The sequence below is a fragment of the Pleurodeles waltl genome, chromosome 5 (genome assembly GCF_031143425.1).
Source record: "Pleurodeles waltl isolate 20211129_DDA chromosome 5, aPleWal1.hap1.20221129, whole genome shotgun sequence".
Classification (NCBI taxonomy): domain Eukaryota; kingdom Metazoa; phylum Chordata; class Amphibia; order Caudata; family Salamandridae; genus Pleurodeles; species Pleurodeles waltl.
The window spans coordinates 424,649,054-424,670,694 of record NC_090444.1 but is presented as its reverse complement, the minus strand read 5'-3'; the positions used below and the strand labels follow the sequence as shown (position 1 = coordinate 424,670,694).

The following is a 21,641-nucleotide window of genomic DNA, read 5'->3' as shown; positions in this document are numbered from 1 at the left end:
AAACCTAAAAAAGTATCCCCCACCCCATTACAGTAAACTATCCTGACACCCCCCCACCCGCCCTGAAATCCTCACTCCCCCACCCCTAAAAATAAACTACCCTGAACCCTAAAAAAAAAAAAAAAAATCCCAACACCCCACCCCTAAAAATAAACTACCCCAATCCCCCACCCGCCCTGAGCCCTAAAAATAAAAACCTATCCCGACCTCCCACCCCTAAAAACTAAACTACCATGACATCCCCCACCCGCCCTGCTCCATAAAACCTTGCCCCCTAATAAGTAAACTACCCCAAGCACCCCCACGCACCCTAAGTCCTAAAAAAATGAACTAATAAACTATACCAGCCCCCCACCCCAGCCCCTTAGAACTAAATCACCCCAAACCCCTCCACTCACCCGGAGCTGTAAAAAATAAAAAATAAAATACCCTGACCCCCACCCCTAAAAACTAAAGCTAATGTACCCTGACACCCCCACCCACCCTATGCCCCAAATCTGCCCCACTGCTAAAAACTACCCACCAACCCTGTCCCAACCCCACTTATCTCACCGCGTCCTCTCCTGATCCTTCCTCCTCTTCTCTCCTCCTGCCCTTCCTTAAACCTTCCCCTACCCCTCTAAAAATAAACGACTCCACTCCCACCCTAAATAAAAAAAAATACCCAAACCCCTCACCCCGCTCCTTAAAAAAAAAAAGCCCTCCCCAAGCCCTCCATCCACCCTAATTCCTTAATGCACCCCGCCACCCCAGCCCGACTCACCTCACAGCATCACTCCTGCCCCTAGCCCAACCTCCACCATAATTCCTTAAAAAAAATACTCAAACCCCACCCCTTAAACAAATATAGCCCACCCACAGCCCCCACCCACCCCAAACCCTTAATCCACCCCACCACCCTGCCCCAGCCCCACTCACCGCACGCGTCACTCCCACCTCTAGCCCAACCACCACCCTAATTCCTCAACAAAAAAACAAAAAAACCACCCCACCTTTTAAAAACAAATAGTCCATCCCCAACTCCCCACCCACTCGAATCCCTTAATCCACCCCCAATAACCTCACCGCATAACTCCCGCTCCTAGCCCAACTCCCACCCTAATTACTTAAAAATAATACCCAAACCCCTGCCCCTTTAAAAATAGCCCACCCACCCAAGTCCCTTAATATACCCCCACCCCTACCCCAGCTTCACTCCCTTCACCGCATCACACCTACCCCTAGCCCAATCTCCCAAACTAATTCCTTTAAAAAATACCCAACCTCCCCACCCCTTCCCCTTAAAAAAAATAGCCTGCCCCAGCCCCCCACCCACCCCAATCCCTTAATAAACCCCCACCACTGCCCCAGCCCCACTCACCTCACTGCGTCACTTCCACCCCAGCCCAATCCTCCACCCTAACTCCTTTTAAAAAAATACCCAAACCCCCCACCCCGCCGCTTAAAAAAAAAAAATAGCCTGCCCCAGAACCCCACCCACCCCAATCCCTTAATCCACCCCCCACCCCTGCCCCAACCCCACTTACCTCACCGCGTCACTGCCGGGAAGAGGCTGAAAGGCCACGGGGAGGAAAGAGATGGTGTGCAGGTGCACTTATATGAAGTGGTTGCTGGTAAAATTTTTAAAGAGTACCTTTTGAGTGGAAGGACATTGGCCTGTAGTCGGTGGCAGTGACAGGAAGGAGTACTTGGTCCAGAAAGCAGACAACATGCTGGCCAATCAGAAGCACATAAATTTGAACGACGTTGGACTAAGACAATGGTAAGTTCAGGTAAGTAAGGGGCAGTTATAAGCACCTTTTCAGATTTTTTTTTTTAATCAACAAAAGATTTCGTAAGCACAGCACGCAAGAGTGTGTAAATGAAATGGGAAGTTTTTCCTTTATAGGGGCATATAAAACACCTTTTATAATGTCCCTGCTTATTAGTTACATGACACTCCACCCCTGGGGCACCGAAGGGTAGACCTTAGGGGTGATGTATGTGTAAAAGTAAGCAAGATTATCACTTTGGAAGTAGTTTTAATTTCAAAGTCGAATTTGTACACATTTTATTTTTAAGAACAATCTGCAAGGCAGGTCTGCCTTTAAAAATGACAACAGGCATCACAGTAGTGCACACTCCAGTTCAGGAAATTTACTGGGCCTCTAAGCCTCCCTGCCTTATTATATACTAGGAATTTATAGGTAGTTTGAATCCCCCTGGCCTTATTATATACTAGAGACCTACGGGAGCCTATCATTGCCAATTGTAATTGTACCACATTCCCATATACCTTTTGATCGGAGCACTGGCTCTGGGCCTAATAAGCATAGCCCAGGGCTCATTCAGGATTAGTTACCACCAGTATCAGTCAGAAAAAACGTGGTTGAACCTACTAAAAGGATGCATTTCTCACACTCTGATTCTCTCCATGTGTTATAGAGCCACGCAGATAACCCCACCCTCGATTCTCTTAGGGACATAGTTTCCAAAAATGTGCAGGTTTGCTAGATTTGCCTAGGTAATGGTTAAGCTAGGGCCCAAAATCCACAGCTACCCACTTTTCAAAAAGGGTCAGTTTTGAGTGGAAAAATGTGATGTGTCCATGTTGCGTTTTGAGCCCTTTCCTGTCGGGGGCACACAAGTGAGGTATGATTTTTATTAGGAGACTTGGGGAAATGCTGGGTGGAAAGAAGTTTGTGGCTGTTAGCAGATTCCAGAACATTCCATCAGAGAATTGTGAGGAAAATGTGTTTTTTGCGAGTCAGAGTTTAAGGTTTGCAAGAGATTCTGGATAAGAAAAGCATGGAGAACTATGCAAGTCACACTCCCCTGGATTCCTTTAGGTGTCTAGTGTTCAAAAATGGCTTGCTACGTTACCCTAGGTACCGCTCAGCTAGGGCAAAAAATCTACTGCTACCCACTTTGCAAAAAGGGGTCTTTCTTCAGCTGAAAAATATGTTGTGTCTATGTTGCTTTTTGGGCCCTTTCCTGTCTCAAGCACTAGGCCTACCCACACAAGTGAGGTACCCTTTTTATCGGGAGAATTGGGGGAATGCTTGGTAGGACATTTGTGGCATCCCAAAGACTACAGTACTTTCCATCACAGAAATGTGAGGAAAAAGTATTTTTTAGACAAAGTTTGAGGTTTGCAAGGGATTCTGGGTAAAAAACAAAATCTGGTGAGAGCCACCCCTGCTACCCCATCCTGGATTCCCCTGCATTATTTAGTTTTGAAAACTGTGCAAGTTTGCTAGGTTTCCATAGATGCTGCCTAAGCTACGGCCCAAAATCCACAGCTACTCACATAAGGGAAAAAGGCTCAGTTTTCAGTGGAAAAACGTGTCCATGTTGCATTTTAGCATGTTTCCTGTTGCTGGCGCTAGACCTACCCACACAAGTGAGGTACCATTTTTATCAGAAGACATTGAATACTAGAACATTTATTAAATATTGGATTTTGCTGCATTTGTGTCAGTGTATAGGAAAGAAGACATTTAAAAAAATGCCTTCTGAATCACATGCCAGTATGGGTACCCACAAATTCAGAGATGTACAAATAACCACTGCTCCTAAACTCCATATCTTGTGTCCATTTTGAAAAATGTAACTTGCTTTGATACCCATTTTCACTCTACACATTTCAGCATTGGAATTGGCCTATACTCAGTGTGAAAAACCTTTGTCCGGTGCAGTTCAGTTGTTGGCTCTAGGTACCGTGGATCTTTGAGAACCTGCAAACTCTATATTTCCAGGCAACCAAAAGGATCTAGCAGACGTAAAGGTATATTGTTTTTGTAAATCGGCCATCATGACAAAAGGTTTATGTATGAAGACGTCACAAATGATGTTTTTTCCTACTCATTTTCAATATCTCTTTATTTCAACAGTTAGTTTCTTTTGGAAAATATTGAGGGATCTACACATATGGCCCTTTGCTGAATTCAGACTTTTATCTATGTTTCAGGAAGCTATAACTTTCCTGGATCATCCATGGATTTCACACTGGTTAAACCAAAACTGGAAGTAGGTTGAAAGCATAAAGAATAGGAAAAAATGGCATACCTCTTTGAACAATGCCAAAACTGTGGTACAGAGTTAGGTTTTTCAGCAGTGGCTATCCGTCCTTTAGGGCGGAGGGGCCACGCCCCCCCACCATTTGCCCCTAATGAAGAGTGCCAGTCAGGCTGAACAAAGGCCAGCCTGACAGACACTCTTCATTTTCAGCTCAGACAGCCAGGAGTGAGCCATGGTCGATTTGCACAGACTCCTGGCTGCCTGAGCTGAACTTTGCTGGGCTGAGGAGGTCACAGCTCCTATGGGCGTGACCTCCTCGGCTCAGCAAAGGTGCCTCAAGGCCCTCCCCTGGGTGACGAGGAAAGCGTCACTCATTGACACACTTGCCCTGGGCGCTTCAGGTTTAAGCCCTGAAGCGCCCAGGGCGAGTGTCAATCAGTAACACTTCGTCACAGAGTGGGGTGGGGTCAGCAGTCTCACTGACCCCCATCCCACTCTGTGACGAGTCTGGGACTGCTGCCTTCCCTCATTGGCTGACCTAAGGTCAGCCAATGAGGGAAGGCAGCAGTCCCAACCCTCCTGGGACCTGGAGGCTGAAGGTAAGTGTGTGTGTGTATGTGTGTGATGTTTGAAATTGAATGTTTGGTGCGTGCGTGCATGTTTGAATGTTATGAGTGTTGTTAATGAATGTGCGTGTGTGTGTGAAAGAATGAGTGTGTGTGATCTTTTAAAATTAATGTTTGGTGCATGCGTGCATGTTTGAATGTTATGAGTGTTAATGGATGGATGTGCGTTTCTGCGTGTGTGAAAGAATGAATGTGTGTGATGTTTTAAAATGAATGTTTGGTGTGTGCGTGCATGTTTGAATGGTATGAGTGTTGTTAATGGATGTGCGTGCGTGTCTGTGTGTGAAAGAGTGTGTGTGTGTGTGTGTGTGTGTGTGCTTCCCGCCCGCCCTCCTCCCTCCTAAAGCTGCCGGCCGCCATTGATTGTCAATGTTAACCTAGCAGTGTACACATATGTCTATACTGAAACAGCCACAGACAATCAGTAGTCTAGCCACCTCATTTTATGACCTGAGTTCTGGCCCATGAGATGGAGTCATCATTACCTTTACACAGAAGTGGTTGAAAGTACAGATCACCAACTCATATTCCATGAAGGGGTGAAAAAGTAAAATAACCTTTAAAAGTAAGAGTGCCTCATCTCACTATCTCCCATGGTTTTGGATGATCTAAGCTCATCTTTCTCTCACAGTTGCCAATGTTAAAGACTCTGTAATCCTCCCATACTCTAAATTGATTATTCATTAACTCTAATTGGCCTGCTGGAATTTAGATTTGAATCTGAAAGAGACAAACACGTGTGAATTGTAAATATTGGTAAGTGTTTTTTGGCTCTTTAGGTGGTCACAGTGCTTGCATGGACCACTTTACTGACACTTCCCTGGCAAACTCAATGGGCATCATTTATGACTGCAAAATTGAGTCAAATATGTTGGAATTTCATAGTTGTAAAAGTCATTTCTGTATAAGAAATTCCTCAGATTCTGATTTTGTGAATCATGGTCATATTATTGCATGCATAGATGGTAATATTTCTACTCTTAAATAACACTTAATTGCCTAAGATCTTCTTTCAGATGTGGTCAGGCCTCCTCTGTGGGAAAATGCTAAATCTGATAGACAGATCCTTATTTCTGCTGCCAAAGAGATAGGATGGTGGGGGAATTCCTGTGATCTATTTTTTACCGGATTTAGCATGCTCTCCACATATTACAATATGTCCCCGTCTCGAAATAGTCTAAATTTGACTTTAAATGTCCTTATTTAATGACCTGGTTGTATCATATGTTATCTCTGAATACATATACTGATAGCTGTCAATGTAAGTAATATACAATTCAATAAAAGCTGCTTATGTGGTAAGCGGGAGTAGTTGAGACTGTTCGAAACCTGGAGAGAAAGTGGTTTCCCCACTTTAGACCCTCATCATGCTATAGATAGAGCAATACATTCATTTCTGTCACTTGGGCGATAGAAATATAGTTTGTGGTGCGTTTAGTTTATAAAGCAGAGTAATAACTGTGTTGAAAATAGCTTTCCACTTTGCAATACAATACGTGTTAAGATGGCAGTTTGTTTTAGCATAGCTGTCTGCTCTGATCATCGAGCATAACAATGGAAAATGAGCAGGTAGCATAATGTACTCAGGGTCTTATCTGTATCCCTTTGTATTATGTGCAATGGAAATGAAAGGCAGCAGAAAAACTAACAAAGGCGGCTTCGATAAATGAGTGAGCTGCACAAAAACAATTCATCAGCGAGGCGCGTGTCAGGCAAGAAGGGGCAAAAAGCATGGACGTGACTGGAGTGCACTAATTGCATGATGGGAAGGGAGAGGCATAGGCATCATCCGAGTGCGTTAAGATGATTACTTGGAGCAGTGCCCGCGGTAGTATTCTGAGCAGGGACTTTCCTTTATGATGCCGCGGTGCACAGCTCCTGTACATGCTTACTCTAGGAGCCGGGAGCCTAAGACGCTTCCCTGACTAAACAATCGTTGTTAAAGCCAAGAGGTTTGCCGTTTCTGTGGTGTAAGGAGAAAAAGAAGGAAGAAATGAATGAGGTAGGAGAGAGAGATGGCGAAACGAATTAGAGAAAGGAAGGCGCGGGAGGGGAGTGAGGGAGAAGAAACTGATAGGCTCATTCATGTCGTGTTAAATGTGAGCTTCCTTTTATGCAGGTTGTGCATTGTTAAGACCCACATAAAGGATATTAAAGATGTCAACTGGCTTCACATTTACCGCTAAGGTATGAAAACTGTATGAAGTGTAGAAAATCTTTGGTGTTGAAAAGAAAAACCTGACCATTAAAACATTTTCTTGCTTATGCATAATTTTCAGAAGCAATCCATAAGCTTGCAATACACCCAGCGACACCTGCCGTTGAGTAAATTTGCTTGCGATCCCCTGGAAGGATTTGTAGATTGTTCTGACTGGCGTATTGAGCAATTTTGTCACAGGTACTTACATGGTTGAGCAATGCAATTTCATCCACTGCAGTGGCAGGACCTGGATCTGAGGGCTCAGCTTCCCCATCCATCCTTCTCACCCACTTAATGACAGGAATCCTGCCTTTACTACTTGGGCAGCGTAAACAAAAACCCCAATGCCTCCAAGATCTTGCATGCCATCATGTCATGAAGCTGAATATGCAAATTCTCTTAGCACCTGCTGAGTGGCCATTTACATTTAGGCTATATCATGGTGTAATATCCACTTGCAAATATATTAAAGGCGCGAACTGGTTTCGGGCATGCTGCAACATTGAAATCTTCCATGATGCGAGGTAGAGTGAGTGGCTTTAAAAGTGTACGTGTGTGCCCATATTTGATTGATGTCCCACTCCCTAAAACATCACAAAAGATGCAAAGCAGCAACAATTGCAGTGCAAAGGTCACAGCTCCCCATCTATCCACCTCGCGAACCAATTAGAGGTAGATTCAAGGCACTTAGTGGTCAAAGGCCCATGTGAGGCATTATGGCTGACAGTAGAGCAAATTGTGTTTCCAAGTACAGTGGAGAGGACATTCTGGATCAGCTTTTATCTTAGAGAAAGCCCCTAACCATTTGCTATTAAACCAGAAGCACCATGAAATAGCACTCCTTGTTGTCTCTTGATGAAATGGAGAAAGTGCTTACCTCGGCACCAGAAGATTGCTTGTTCCTTCACAAGATTTTGACAGGGAGTAGTCAGAGAATACTCTTTTGCTTCAAGGTCCACGTAACTTATCAATGTATACTTGAATGTAAAGAGACAAAAAGCTGTAACTTGGAACAGCCTGATCCAAGTTGGCTAGTCAAAGAGACAAACCAATAGGGCAGACATCTTAAATACCTACTGCCGGAAAAAGTGAATACACGTATGAAATAAATAAATAGATCTAGTATTGTTGATTGTGCTTTTGAGATGGAAACTAGTCCCTTAGAAATTCCAGTGGCGGCTTAAGGAAACACCCAGTCAATAAAAAAACAGTGAAGTTAAAATATTAGTATCACACTAAAGCAAGAGACAAGGATTCTTCATGAACTGCCATACCGTGCTACGACAGTGCCAACACGATGGTATTAACGTTATTACAAAGGAGAACAATATGTGTTATCTGGTCAATCGAGGGGTCCAGATCTATTCCTAAAACTACCTCTGCATAAACCCAGGAGATTCCCTTTGTTCAAGGGTTACTCAGTGTAGGGCTGAAAACACAGTATTGGATGTTAGTGTGAGTTAATGTCTCCGACATCCCACAAAATCAACCGTTGCTAACATATTTTGGCTGCAAAGAAGGTACCCCTACAGTCCGTCCTGCATGCGTGTACATGCACATAGGTGAGAATATGTCTTACCTCTGCTTCTCCTGTAAACTGTTATTGCCAGAAATAATAAAGCACCTTTAACTTCATCTGAAAAACGTGAAAGAGCCTATGGTGCGTCTCAGTGCCATTATTGCAGTTTTTTAATGCTATAATGACTAGCATGTGCCACACATGTGAAAAACACTCTTCACACATCTATGGCATGTGTGAATATACAAAAGTGAACATGCACCACTCGTACATCCCCTTAACCTAATACTTTTATGGTCCAAGCCAACAAGTCACAACGTTGTTGGACCACTCCTGTTGTCACACACTGATAGTATTATTTTTTTTGTTTACAAATAAAACGGGAAGAAAAAAAGCAAGATAAAAAAAAACTAAGATAAAAAAGGATTGGGCTCAGTCTATTACTACATCATGAAGAAAGAGAGCTCTCTTGTTGAAGGCCACATAACATGCAGGAATACCTAAAACTTTGGAGGCTTTTTCTTCCATAGTTACTATACAACATACCTAATAATATTATGTAAAGGCTATCATAATATTACACTGTCATTGACTGTTTATTAATGTCATAATGTTCCAAGAGGACATACATCCCTCTGACCTTTACGATTCAAAGAAAGGGTATGTGTGCTACTTTTCCAAGGGTAATCTCACTCCTATCCTCACTCTATTTGAAACGTGACAAACCCACATAATTGTCTCCAAAAAACTTGTTTCTCAGATCATAATCTATGGTGCTCTGTATAGACAGCCACAATCAGTATATTACCAATCGTAAACCCATGATTGTAGGTGTCTTTTCATTACTGGTGCCAGTTGGTTATTTTCAATAACAGCTTTTTCAACGTATTGTTGGCACTGATCCATTATGAGAGCGTATAAACAGAAACATGACTAATAGAGACGTTATGGACTTTAAATATGAGCCCCAATCATTCTCCCACCACACAACAGACACATATAGTTGTACCATGAAATTATCGATCAGTGGCATCATAGTTCAAAACAAGGATTGAGTGTGGACTCAGGACATAGTGCTGCTCATGAACCCCTTCCAGTATCACATAGTATTCATGCTTTGATTTTGATTGTGTGTCCAGTTCTTGTCACCCTGAAATTCGATTCCGTCTGGTCCCAGCCCCACCTGAGTTTAAGGGATATCACCCCCACACACACACACACCTTAACACCTTACTTTGTCAAGGCACTGGTCCCAAAATGGCACCTAATACGCTGACGGTGCACTTCTTGTGTTGGCTGATTTCCCCTGCAGCGACCATTTTTAGGTCGAGCACGCAAGCGCTCTGAAGTGTTGTAATCTATCTGTGGTCTTTTAACCAAGCCCACCACACTCCCATCACCATTACATGTTCATGGGCTTACCATTCAAAAATCCTTTGTTATCATTGGTAAATGCTTTACGTTTGTCCCTCCTCAGGGCAGTTTTGTTACCGCCTTGACCATCGACCCTTATTGTGTTGCTCTCAGTGCGAGGGGTAAGTCCAGACGTGGGTCCCGTGCACACTGTGCCACTAGAACCAAGCTTTACCCGGCTGATGAACCCATAACTAGGGAGAATACGGTCCTGAGTTGCTTGTGTTCATGTTCATGGAGGACCTGGTTTGGCACGGATGGTTCCCTATTAGAGCAGGGTCAAAACTGATTTGCACATAGCTAAGTCGAAACTGAATTGACACGGTGTGCAAAATAGCAATGGATTTGGATGCAGCCCGAGTAATTACCAGTGGCTGAGATTAACTCAAGCATTCCCACCATCACTGTTTTGTATACTCTTGGAACATTATTACATTAATAATTAGTCAGTGACAGTGTAATACTATGATAGCCTTTACATAATGTTGTTAGGTTTCTTGTATAGCGACTATGGAAGAAAAAACCTCCATACTTTTAGGTATTCCTGCAAGTTATGTGGCCTTTGGACAAGAGAGCTGTCTATCTTTATGATGTAGTAGTAGATTGAACCCTATCCCTTTTTATCTGTGTGTTGTTTATCTTGCTTTTCCTGCCCATTCAAGGGGGGGGAATGGAGGGAGCCATGTAGCCCCCTCTCCCCAAACAAAAAAATGAATATTTGCTCTGGGCCCCAGGGATGGGGGCCATGGGGCTGATATTGGCCTGAAGAGGGGGGCCCATGCAGGTTTTAGTTGTTATAGGGATTGGCCGCAGGGACTGGACACAGGCCAGGCCCTGCAGCCAACTCCCACTGTGCACGGCCAGATGGTTATAAGGGTTGGCCACAGTGACTGGCTGCAGGGCAGGCCCTGGCTGTGTGCAGCGCAGGATTGATTGGTTATAGGGTTGGCCGCCCCCACCATGTACAGTTTTTTTGGGGGTTTTGGGGCACGCCCCTGCCATACACAGGTTTTTTCTTTCACAAATTTTACTGCAAATATTACATTGATATTATCAGTGATGTTTAACAAAGATGTCATGAGTCCCGTAATTTGTGGGGTAATTAGCAGTGCATGGCAAGGGTGCGAGTTATAGTTAATTTAGGGCACGAGTTATAGTTACTTGAGATAACTGTAACGATAACAGGTGAATTTCTATGGTTTTGTACGTTTAAAATGTGGTCCTAACTATAATGTCCCTGTAACCTTTGGTTTTTTTAAGTGAATATATATATCACTTAATACTTATTTGTACTTACCTGCAAAACCTTTACCACCCATACACCTGTACCATTCATGCCTTTACAAAATTGAAAATAATAATACCTTTCAAACCCTTACCAATCCTATGCCTTCACCATTCATGCCTTTACAATGTAATTCGTTGTAAAGGCATGCATGATAAAGGTATATTTTTGGTAAAGGCATGCGTGGTAAAGGCATATGCACGGTAATGGCTCAGTGGTAATGGTCATGTGTGGTAATGACTGCTTTGTAATGGGTGTTTCCCAATTGATGCACGAGTGGTGCATGTTCACTTCTGTATGCTTGTGCATGCCATAGATGTGTGAAGAGTGTTTTCATGTATGTGACACATGCTGCTCATTAGAGCATTAAACAACTGCAACAATGGCACTGAGTCACCACATGTACTTTCAAGGTTTTCAGATGAGGTTAAAGGTCGTCTGTGTTTTAATATTGCAGGCAATAACAGTTTACAGGACCAGTAGAAGTAAGACTTATTCTTACCTAGTTGCATGGACACGCATGCAGGTCGGACTGCAGGGGTACCATATTTTGCCCTGATGAAGGCCCTAGACCCCCCTCCCCTTTTTTAGGGGAGTACCTTTTTTGTGAGCAGAATATGTTGACAACTGTTGATTTTGTTGGATGTCCAAGACATTAACCCACCCTAACATCCAATACTGTGTTTTTAACCCTACAATCTCGTACACCCTTAATAATTGGTTTATGCAGAGGTAATTTTAGGAATAGATCTGGACCCCTCGATTGACCAGATAACACTTATATTGTTCTCCCTTGTAATGAGGTTGAGGCCACTGTGTTGGCACTGTCCTAGCATGGTGGGGCAGACTGGTTGATGATGAAGCATGCCATGAAGATGTGGGTGAGGCCTTTCTGCCATAATCTCTGGATTTTGGGGTTTCCACCTTTGGAGTTTTACGTGTGGTGAGGTTAAAAAATAATTTTAGCTGTCCTGTAATTTGGCGGTTGTAAGTTAAAATAATGAACACTGTCTCAAGATAATGGCTGAAGGTTCTGCAGCTAAAAAAACAACTGGCTCAATGAGGCTTATCAATAGTCCCTTTCTGTATTAGGCTAGTATGTATTATATATAATATGTGTGCCATAAATGATGCAAGCCATTTTACATATCAAACCTAAACATGACGCTAAGCACCCACAAATGTGCATTTAAAGTTATTTATGTAATACTATGCCTTTATAACTAATTTTGCCTCTCTTGCAACCAGGCTGGAATATTCAGCATGTATGCTTGCGAGGAAGGCTTTGCCACTGGTGGTAGAGATGGATGCATTCGACTGTGGGACATGGATTTCAAGTCCATAACAAAAATCGACCTCAGGGAAACTGAACAAGGCTACAAAGGTGAGCCTTTATTTTTGTTGCTATGTTTACCTTCTCTTGGACAATACGAACACTTGCGTATTGCCAATGAACTGAACTTAAATTAAAAACTGACATGCTTCTTTCTTTACAGTACAGATACATTCATGAGTTTAACCTGCTGACAGCAATGGGTGTAACTTCCATGTCAGGCAGAGCACATGGAGGCCACGGCCTTCAGCTAGACTGCTACTTGCTACATGTTGTCTGGTCACATTGTTTCCAGTACTGCGTTCTGTGTTACAAATCATTGTTATTGAGTATATCAGCCACTTGGGATCTTGGAATAGAACTCCCCGAGAACAATGGATTTCAAATTAAAGTCTGGGGCTCTAAACATACATACCATTGCCATCTTAGTTGCATCTGTGTATATAATAATGTGGAGATTGGTAAACATTCATATTCATAGATTACCAAAGGGAGGGTAACTTGGAATAAACAGTACATTTTTAGGTTAAAACCAGACATGCAGTGCATGCACTATCATTTGCTCCACCTTCCATGACATTAGCTACATGAAAAACATCTATATAAAACAGCAAACACTCAACAGTATGCTCATGCAACTTGTGTTTTATAAGTTAAACTTACAACCAAGGTAACCGCAGTAGAACCACCTTGGCATGCTGATAAGATTCTTCTAAATTCAGAGAACATGAACAAAAGTTGTCCCAGAAATACCATTGACAAAAAAGCTTCAGGGGTGCTAAATAACCGTGAAGGCATATCTTTCTATCTGGAATGCTCCAATTGAGTCTTGAATGTAGTTTCCTACCCCTGTCCTTCTCTTGTGCCGGCTATAAGTCACATGAAGATTCAGCTTAGACAATATTGCTACCTTGTCTAAATGGCCGAAGAGTGGGCATATATACCATACCTCAATAGGTAAATAATGCAATCTTCAAAGACCAGCTGTACACCTCTATTGTTTTTGTTTGCATAAACAGTGGTTCCGCAACAGACTGTCCCCAGCATGCTTTTAATACATCTTGTTCTTTTAAAATTAATGCATATAATTAAGCTTTCTAGAAATTAAGGCCTGAAGTCCAGAGAGGTAGAAAAGGCTTCACCTCTGTAAAACTTAAAAAAAAATGCTTAGGTGGTTCCTGCATCTCTACTACTCTCACACTCTTATTTCCTCTGGAATATTATGGGTATACCAATCTTTATTTCCCTTAAGAGATCTTAGGAACATTCTTTTGGGTTTTAGTGCAGTATGCGCTTCCTCCGGTGGACCGCTGGTATAAGCTTGTCCTTTGTAGTTCCTGTTACTGAACCGCTGCTTCCATTTTACTGTATGCAGTATGATATAGTGAAGAATGTTAATGAACTATCGCTAAATGCACAGCAGTGTATACATGTTTCCTTTGGTTATTGATCTGTAAAAAGTAACATTTTTCTGTGAGAATAGATTGTTTTCTTTCTGGAAGTTGAGGGAGGGCTCCTGAGGGACGGGAAAGTGAGTGAATTCTTGAGGGTGGTTTGTCCACTCATGTCACAGAGCAGGATCCCACATAGGATTCTGTGCAGTGGCCATTTTTGGGATTTCATTGTGCTGGTCTGGGTACTGCCTGTTCTCTTATAAACCTAAGAGCCAGAGCACCATCACCATTAAACTGAATGTATGATGGAACAAAGAATGCTGGAGCCATGCATGCCTGAACAATGCAGTCAGAACAACAACTGCGTTGTTACCACAAATGTCTTTACCACACATGTCTTTACAACGATTTTTCATTGTAAAAGCATGCCTAGTAAAGGCATGTGTGGGAACGGCATGCGTGGTTCTAGCCTGCCATCCCCCACCTGCCCTAAGGCCCAGAAGTACCCCGCCCCTAATACTAAAACTACCCGACCCCACCACCCATAAAACAAAACTACCCCGGACACCTCCCACCCACCCTGAGCCCTAAATCCTTCCCGACCTCCTCCACCCACCCTGAAAACAACCAACCCCTACCCCGTCCCTAAAAACCAAACTACCCCAATCCCCCACCCCCAAAAACCAAACTACCTCAATCCCCCCACCCCTAAAAATCAAACTACCCTGATCCCCCCACTCCGCCCCTAAAAACGAAAGTACCCCGATCCCCCAGCCCTAAAAACCTAACTACCCGGATCCCTGACCCCTGCCTCTAAAACCCTAACTACCCTGACCCCCCACCCCTGCTCCTAAAAACCTAACTACCCCGATCCCCCACCCCACACCCAAACACCAACTACCCTGACCCCACCCCCAAAAACCTAACTACCCTGACCCCACCCCCAAAAACCTAACTACCCTGACCCCCTCATGCCACCCCCAAAAACAAAACAACCCTACCCCCAAAAACCAAACTACCCCGAGCCCCCAGCCCTGCCCCTAAAAACAAAAGTACCCCGATCCCCCACCCCATCCCCAAAAACCAAACTACCCTGACCCCCCCAACCTGCCCCTAAAAAAACAAACTACCCGACCCCAAAAAACAAACTACCCCAAGCCCGCACCCCTGCCCCTAAAAACAAAAGTACCCCGATTCCCCCCACCCCAGCCCTAAAAACCTAACTACCCGATCCCTCCATCCCCACCCCCAAAAACCAAACTACCCGACCCCCCACCCTACCCCTAAAAATCTAACTACCCTGACCCCCAAAAACCAAACTACCCTGATCCCCCCACCCCCAAAAACCAAACTACCCCGATTCCCCCACCCCCTAAAACCTAACTACCACAACACTCAACACCCCAACTACCCGATCCCCCACCCCAAAAACCAAAATAACCCACCACCAAAAACAAAGGTACCCCCACCCCAAAACAAAACTACCCTGCCCCTAAAAACAGAACTACTCTAATCCCCCTCCCCTAAAAACCAGAACTACCCCGATCCCCACCCCACACCTCTAAAAACTACCCCCAACCCTGCCACAACCCCATTTACCTGACCTCACCCTCTCACGATCCACTCTGCCTTAACCACGGATATGCGTTGTTCAGCACATGCGTGGTTAAGGCAGAGAAAAAGGCAGTCATTGTTCCACTTATCCTGGGTGTTAGTTAAGAGTCAGCCACAGCACCTACTGCTTCTGACACTACTCTTTCTCCTGAAGGAATCTGTAGTTCTTCCACACATTTCCTATCAAAAAAAGTCTCTGCAGCCTCTCTTCACTCAGCTTTAATATTGAACCTCCACATTTCCTGCATGAAGTCTGTGGTATTTCTTTGCACAGTTTGCACAATCTGTGCATAATACTATCCATCACCTTTTCTTTTCTTTTTGGAAAGTTGCATCATACTTCTTGGTTGCACTGCTTCCATTTTAAATTCTTCTTGAGCATGTGGTTTTGTTTTCTGGACTGGATTCAGAAGAACTTCCAGTTTGGGTCATACAGGAATAGAAAATAGGGAAAGGCACAAAACAGAAATGGCCCCATTAGCGAATCAGCTAATAAAAAGAGGCCCAAATTTACAAATTGGGGCAGTTTTTAACTTGTAAAGACACACCTGTATGGGTGTTGTGCAAGGTGTAGGAACGATCTGCATTTGTGCTTGGTGCAGACGTTTGTGGAAATATCAGGGAAATTAACAGTTAGAACCGACTCACCAGACCATAAAACAAGCCCACAAACATCCAAAAAGCAGAACACCACTGACTTGTGAGACTAGCCCATCAAGCACTGCCTGATTGCCCTACCTCCCAGTCCGACATTGTGTCCATTCTTTTTCAATGTAACTTTTGATCCAGCTGTAGTGTTGGGTCAATATCACCCCAATTTCACAAGTAAAAAAAATATAGTTGTGAGAAAGCATAACTTGGCTGTTCCATTATGCATCTCAGAAAGAGAAAATAAAATGCATTCGACAACCTATGAAATGTGAATTTAAATGTATCCATGTAAAACAAAGAAACTTAAAATAATAAACTGAAATGCATTTGTAAGTAGAAGCATAGAGTGATTATATGCAAATCACATATCTGCAGTATTATTCCATGAATTAATATTATGATTTTCTAATTAATTGACATTTTCATAGTGATTGCTCATTCATACTGTTTAAATGAAATGCACGTTGTTGCTGAAACTTCTACTGAGGTTTCTGCTGTGCTGACACTTTACATTATTCCAAACATCACAGCTTACATCCTTTAGGGTTCCCTGAAGATTACTAAAGGAGTTGGGTAGGTGTAGGTTCACCGGTTAGACAGCTTGAACTCTGAGCACCAGCTGTTGTTTCCTTGCTGAAATTTTGGTTTCTTTGATGATGGTGCGTTTCAACTTTGTCTGATGCTTTAATTCACCTTTGGTCATTTTATGTTTGCATAGCATGTTTTTGAGGCTCATTTATATATGTCTGCCCTTGAATTTGTAATAAATAAGTTGAACTTTCAACTGCCTCAGAAATTCATTGTGTAACTAAAGGAGTTGCACTGTAAATTTAAGTTGAATGGTTTGATGAATTTCTCTTCACCCCTCTGAATTTAGGAAAAGATTAATTGGACCCAAAGAAATTAGTAATAGTACTAGATCAGTTACATCAACAACCTTGTAAACTAACCATAATGGAATTCTGTCAGTTGTGCCTCTTTACACCAGAGTTTGTTTTTTCAAGTTGTTTTCAGAATGTGCATCTCAAGTTCCTCAACTGATTGAAAGTAGTTGGCTCAAATTAGAATTATCATATACATATTAAACAACTACTTCTGAGAGAGCGTCTGCAGAGACTTCAGTTCAGGAAAATTCCATGAACCTAAGTCTGAGAAGGTTTCAGGAAATGGTTAGCAGGAATCCATGACCCAGTTGAGCCTCGGAGTTGTTCCAGAAGCCTAAAGGTCTCTTAAGTTTTGAGTTGTCTTATCCATTGACTAAAATACATAAGGCTAGCTGCACAGTAACCAGCAGGGCCCACTGGAAAAAAGAAAGAAATCAGCTCAGCAGCAAGTGATCAACATGTTGCTAGACAAAAGCTGAACTTTCAGTTTCAAAGCCTGTTATCTTGAAGAATCATTTCTCAAAGTCAGTGTTCCAACACTTGACCACTGTGTCTCTTCTGCATATGCTCTAGCCTCATGCAGACAGCATGCCTCCATATTTGGGTCTGCATACATCTTTTCAAATATTTAAACTATTTTTGCCATAGAAATAAGTCCTATCTTTGGCCTCCGAGGTTAAATAATATATATACCTGGAGATTCCAATCTCTACTAAGTTGGAGATGCAGTCTTCTTGCATACAGTGGCTATTTGGACCGCCACATTTCCAGTAGCATTTGCAGCATGTGTAGGGAAGGAAGGTGGGCTGTACGTGTTATCGGATGATAGCAAAAAGTCTTATGATGAAAGAATTAGATAGTACTGTGCTTTCATTCCACTCCTAATGAGTAAAAAAAACCTTGATGATTAATGCACACAGGATCCCTTGCAGTGTCTACCTATCAAAAATGCCTTGTATTGTTGTGCTATCAGGGGACTGAGGTACATCTGTACAAAAGCAGAGGACTTACCACTTGTACATTTTGAAAAATGTGTGCTATGAATGTCCTCAACATAGCTGCGGTTTTGTCTGTCTAAAGTCCTGTAATCTCTGCTAAGGTAAATATACCTAAAATACCATTTTCAGTGGGAGGAGTTTGCAAATGCAGCATGCTGTGACATTACGTCATAGAAGTTATTGACAATTAAGTATAACTGCAGATTCACAGTAATGCAGCCTTTTCAGCAATACAGCTGCAGTCTGTTGAGTGTGGGCGGTAAAAGGAATTATACTTCAGGGTTGGTATCTTTAACAGATATGCATGCTTGAACTATTTTCATTGTGGGGCTTCAATGGATTCCCCGCCTGATGACGGGGCATAATCCAAGCGTGTAAGTCTGATGAGACACCAAGGCTTGAGAATGAGAACTGTAGTTACAGATAAAGTGACTTTAAGAGCACAGGTGCTATTTTGTGGTGAGAACTGGGTATTATACAGTGCCTGGTGGGAAAACAATATCAGGAGGGGCACTTTTACCGGGCCATTGACAATGTATCTTGAGGAAGGAATTTTCAAAAGAAAGATGTATTACTGTATTTTCACAGGATTGCCTAAAATTCCGAAATGAAGCTCTGTACAAATAAGTGGCATTTACTTGTGTTCGCACTAAACTTTGATATCAAGGGACCTTTTTACTGTGCAATTAATCACATGATTTTCTGTAACTATGCACATGATTTTACTATATTTGGATCAAATAATTGCCCAAGTTTCAGTTTTACCTCTGAAAGCAGTTCATGTGATGTCAGTTATGTGCTATTAATGACATCAGAATACCATTTTGAAAGACAAAAGACAAAACAGTAACTGAATTACGATCTTGTGTTTGTTCACACTCAGGTAGCAGTAAGTTTTTCCCCATCTCATATGTCATCACATGTTCCTACAACAATTTATTATGCTCCGCTCTGCTACTTCTAAACTATTTACATATAATTTTTCATACTTTGGCAATGACTACCTGGCTGGATTTGTAAAATCCTGTACACAGTTTCACTCGATTAGAAAACTCCTGTGGACCCCTGGGAAGTGCCCATGACGCATTTAGCAAAGCGCAGTGCAGTATTTGTTTCCGTTATAATGAACGGCATTTGGATGCCGTAATTTATTTATGAAGGCCATGTGGCCCTTGTGCTGCCTGCAGAGAGGCCATCTCGCGCGTCTGCAGGTGGGCCTGAACAGCATGGGGGAGGAGTCTAAACCATTCGGTTGTCTGAATGGCGGGCGGAAGGCTCGCATTGGGGTGTGCATTACATCTGCACCACAGAATAGGTAATGACGCCGCCATCTGCTAAATGCTGTTAAATGGTGACGGGTCTGACTCATTGATGAAAATAGTTTAGCAGCATTTCTACTGGAAAGACTCAGAGTGTGTTTGTTATTGCTGTTTTCAGGTAGGGAAGCCTCTATGGAATCAATCGCAACATTTTCACTCTCAGAAGAGGTGAAAATGTAAATCAAAATCGTAGCGCAGTCTGCTGCTTCTACAGAGATATTCCGCTGCATAAAAATATAAATTATATTCTGAAAAGCAAATCGAATTGAGAAAATGGATACAAATCCACTGCTAATTATTAACGTGATCAGACATATTTTTTTAGGCTTGTTTACTATATGTGTTCTGTGAAATCTTTTTGCATCAACCCTCTGCTCAGCATCCCGTTACAACGAAGAGCTATGGGGTTATCACCACAGTGCAGGCTGCCATTTTTTTAAACGGAGCCATTGGGTCTGATTGACATACTGCAGGGAATAGGACAACTAGGAATGTGAATCCCTGTAGTGCACAGCTTCTGCAATAGCGTACATTGGGCAAGATCGCACTACAAAAGACACCCCACACCTTCTAATGGGGTAGAAGGCCACTTTAATAGAACAGGCCTGGAATTCAACAATTCCTTGGCAATGTGTCTTACAAAACTAATAAAGTCTTACTGGTACAAAAATAACCTCTTAACCCCACCCACTCTTAGTATTTTCTTCTTTTTCCCTCAAATGTCCTCGTACTCCTCATACCTCAAAGCTGTCATAGTTATCATGTACTCTCTGATGTCACCATTCTCTCCTCTGTCATCTTCGTACAGTCGATCCCCTTGCTCCATGACCATATCACCATCGTCTGTGTGCTGTGGTCACCCACCCTAAGAGCCCCCCATCACCAAAAATTGCCCTGACACCACCACCCAGGAAAACATGGAAGTGCTTTCCAGCACTGCCCAAAACAAGCTGTCCAAAATAATGAAACATACACCAATGCCATAATTGTTCACCTAACAACTGAGCCAATAACAAGCGTAACTCCATCAAATAATATTCCATCCCTAAAAGGAATAAGTGAACACCATCCTGTCGAAACAACAGAGCATCCTCTTGTACAGTCCCCTCATGCCTCAGCACCGATTTGCCAAAAAGAGCGACAAAGACCCCTCACCTCCCTATTCACCTTCTGTTGTTGCCTTTCAATGGCGGTGGGTTTTATAGCACCTCTACACACACACGCTTCTGAACCAATTCGGTCCACAAAATGTGTACCCGACCAGGACTCCTTGATACGAGAAAGGTCCAACTTCTGCCTTTAACAACCCAACACCTGACATCCTCACCAAGGCTTTCTCCCCAGATGTAAAACTAGAAGATTAAGGCAAACCTTCCAAAAAGCTGGTGAGATAATAACGCCAACAATTCCCCCACCACATACCACCTTTACCCCACCAGTAAGCCATCACATTAGCACCATTGAGTGTTAGCTGCCTTCTATAGATTCTTTTCTCTGCGTCTTTGACAGCCCAGCAAACAAAAGAATGCCCCACGATCCAGACTGCTGAAAAACCATAGAGAGGGCCAGGGAAACAACCTTAGAAATGAGAACAAAACAGTGCAGTTAAACACCAAACAACACCTACATTAAAGAACATGAAATTCCTACAACAAACATAACGTTTATAACATTTTGATCTCCACTTTCCTTTCACTTTGATAACATCCTTACAGACACTCAATCTCCTGGCTTCTGTAGCCACCCCAATATGCAAAGAATTAGTCCCAAATTGCTCAGGCGAGAAACCTAACATAAAGAGGGCCCGTCTTACCACCTTTAAACCTGAAAACAAGTTAACAGAGAACCATCTTCTAGTCTTAAAACGGCCACCCCTCTCACCTGTATATTGCACAAAATCCAACCACTTTTGGAGGGGGACGTTCTCTACACTCTCCAAAATAATCTCTTGTCCTCTTGCCAGCTGGTCAGTCTTACAATGTGGTAACCAAACATGCACTGCCTTATAAACAACTGAAACGTGCCTCTTCAAAAGGTCACCTCGCCCTTTCAAACCCATAACCTCTAATATCTGAAACACCCAATGAAACAACCAAACCGTGCATAAAGAAAACAAAACCAATCTCCAGCGTGAAAAACAGATAGGTGGCAACTGTACTAAAATCCTCAACAACATGTCCGAAGAAATAGACTGCCTCCTATCTATTCTGCACCCCCTTTCTCTTGCCGAGCCTGCCGTAATCCTAAAACACACCTCACTTTCCATCAGGTGATAACCCCAAAAACATTTCCCATAAAGGAAATCATGGCTAGCTTGCCTGAAATCATAACTAAAGCTAGACCCAAACCAATCTGTGACATTATAAATTAAATTGCATTGCATCTATCTGCCTTAAAGATCTTTTC

At 42.8% G+C, this 21,641-nt stretch overlaps 1 protein-coding gene across 2 annotated transcripts in view; it reads left to right on the top strand.

The window, feature by feature from the left end:
- Positions 1-21,641, top strand: part of EML6 (EMAP like 6) — an 854,573-nt gene that overhangs the window by 244,092 nt on the left and 588,840 nt on the right. For both annotated transcript variants that reach the window (XM_069234186.1, XM_069234187.1), the window contains exon 6: positions 12,291-12,426. In XM_069234186.1, the coding sequence (XP_069090287.1) occupies positions 12,291-12,426 (136 nt within the window). The remainder of the gene's footprint in view (positions 1-12,290; positions 12,427-21,641) is intronic.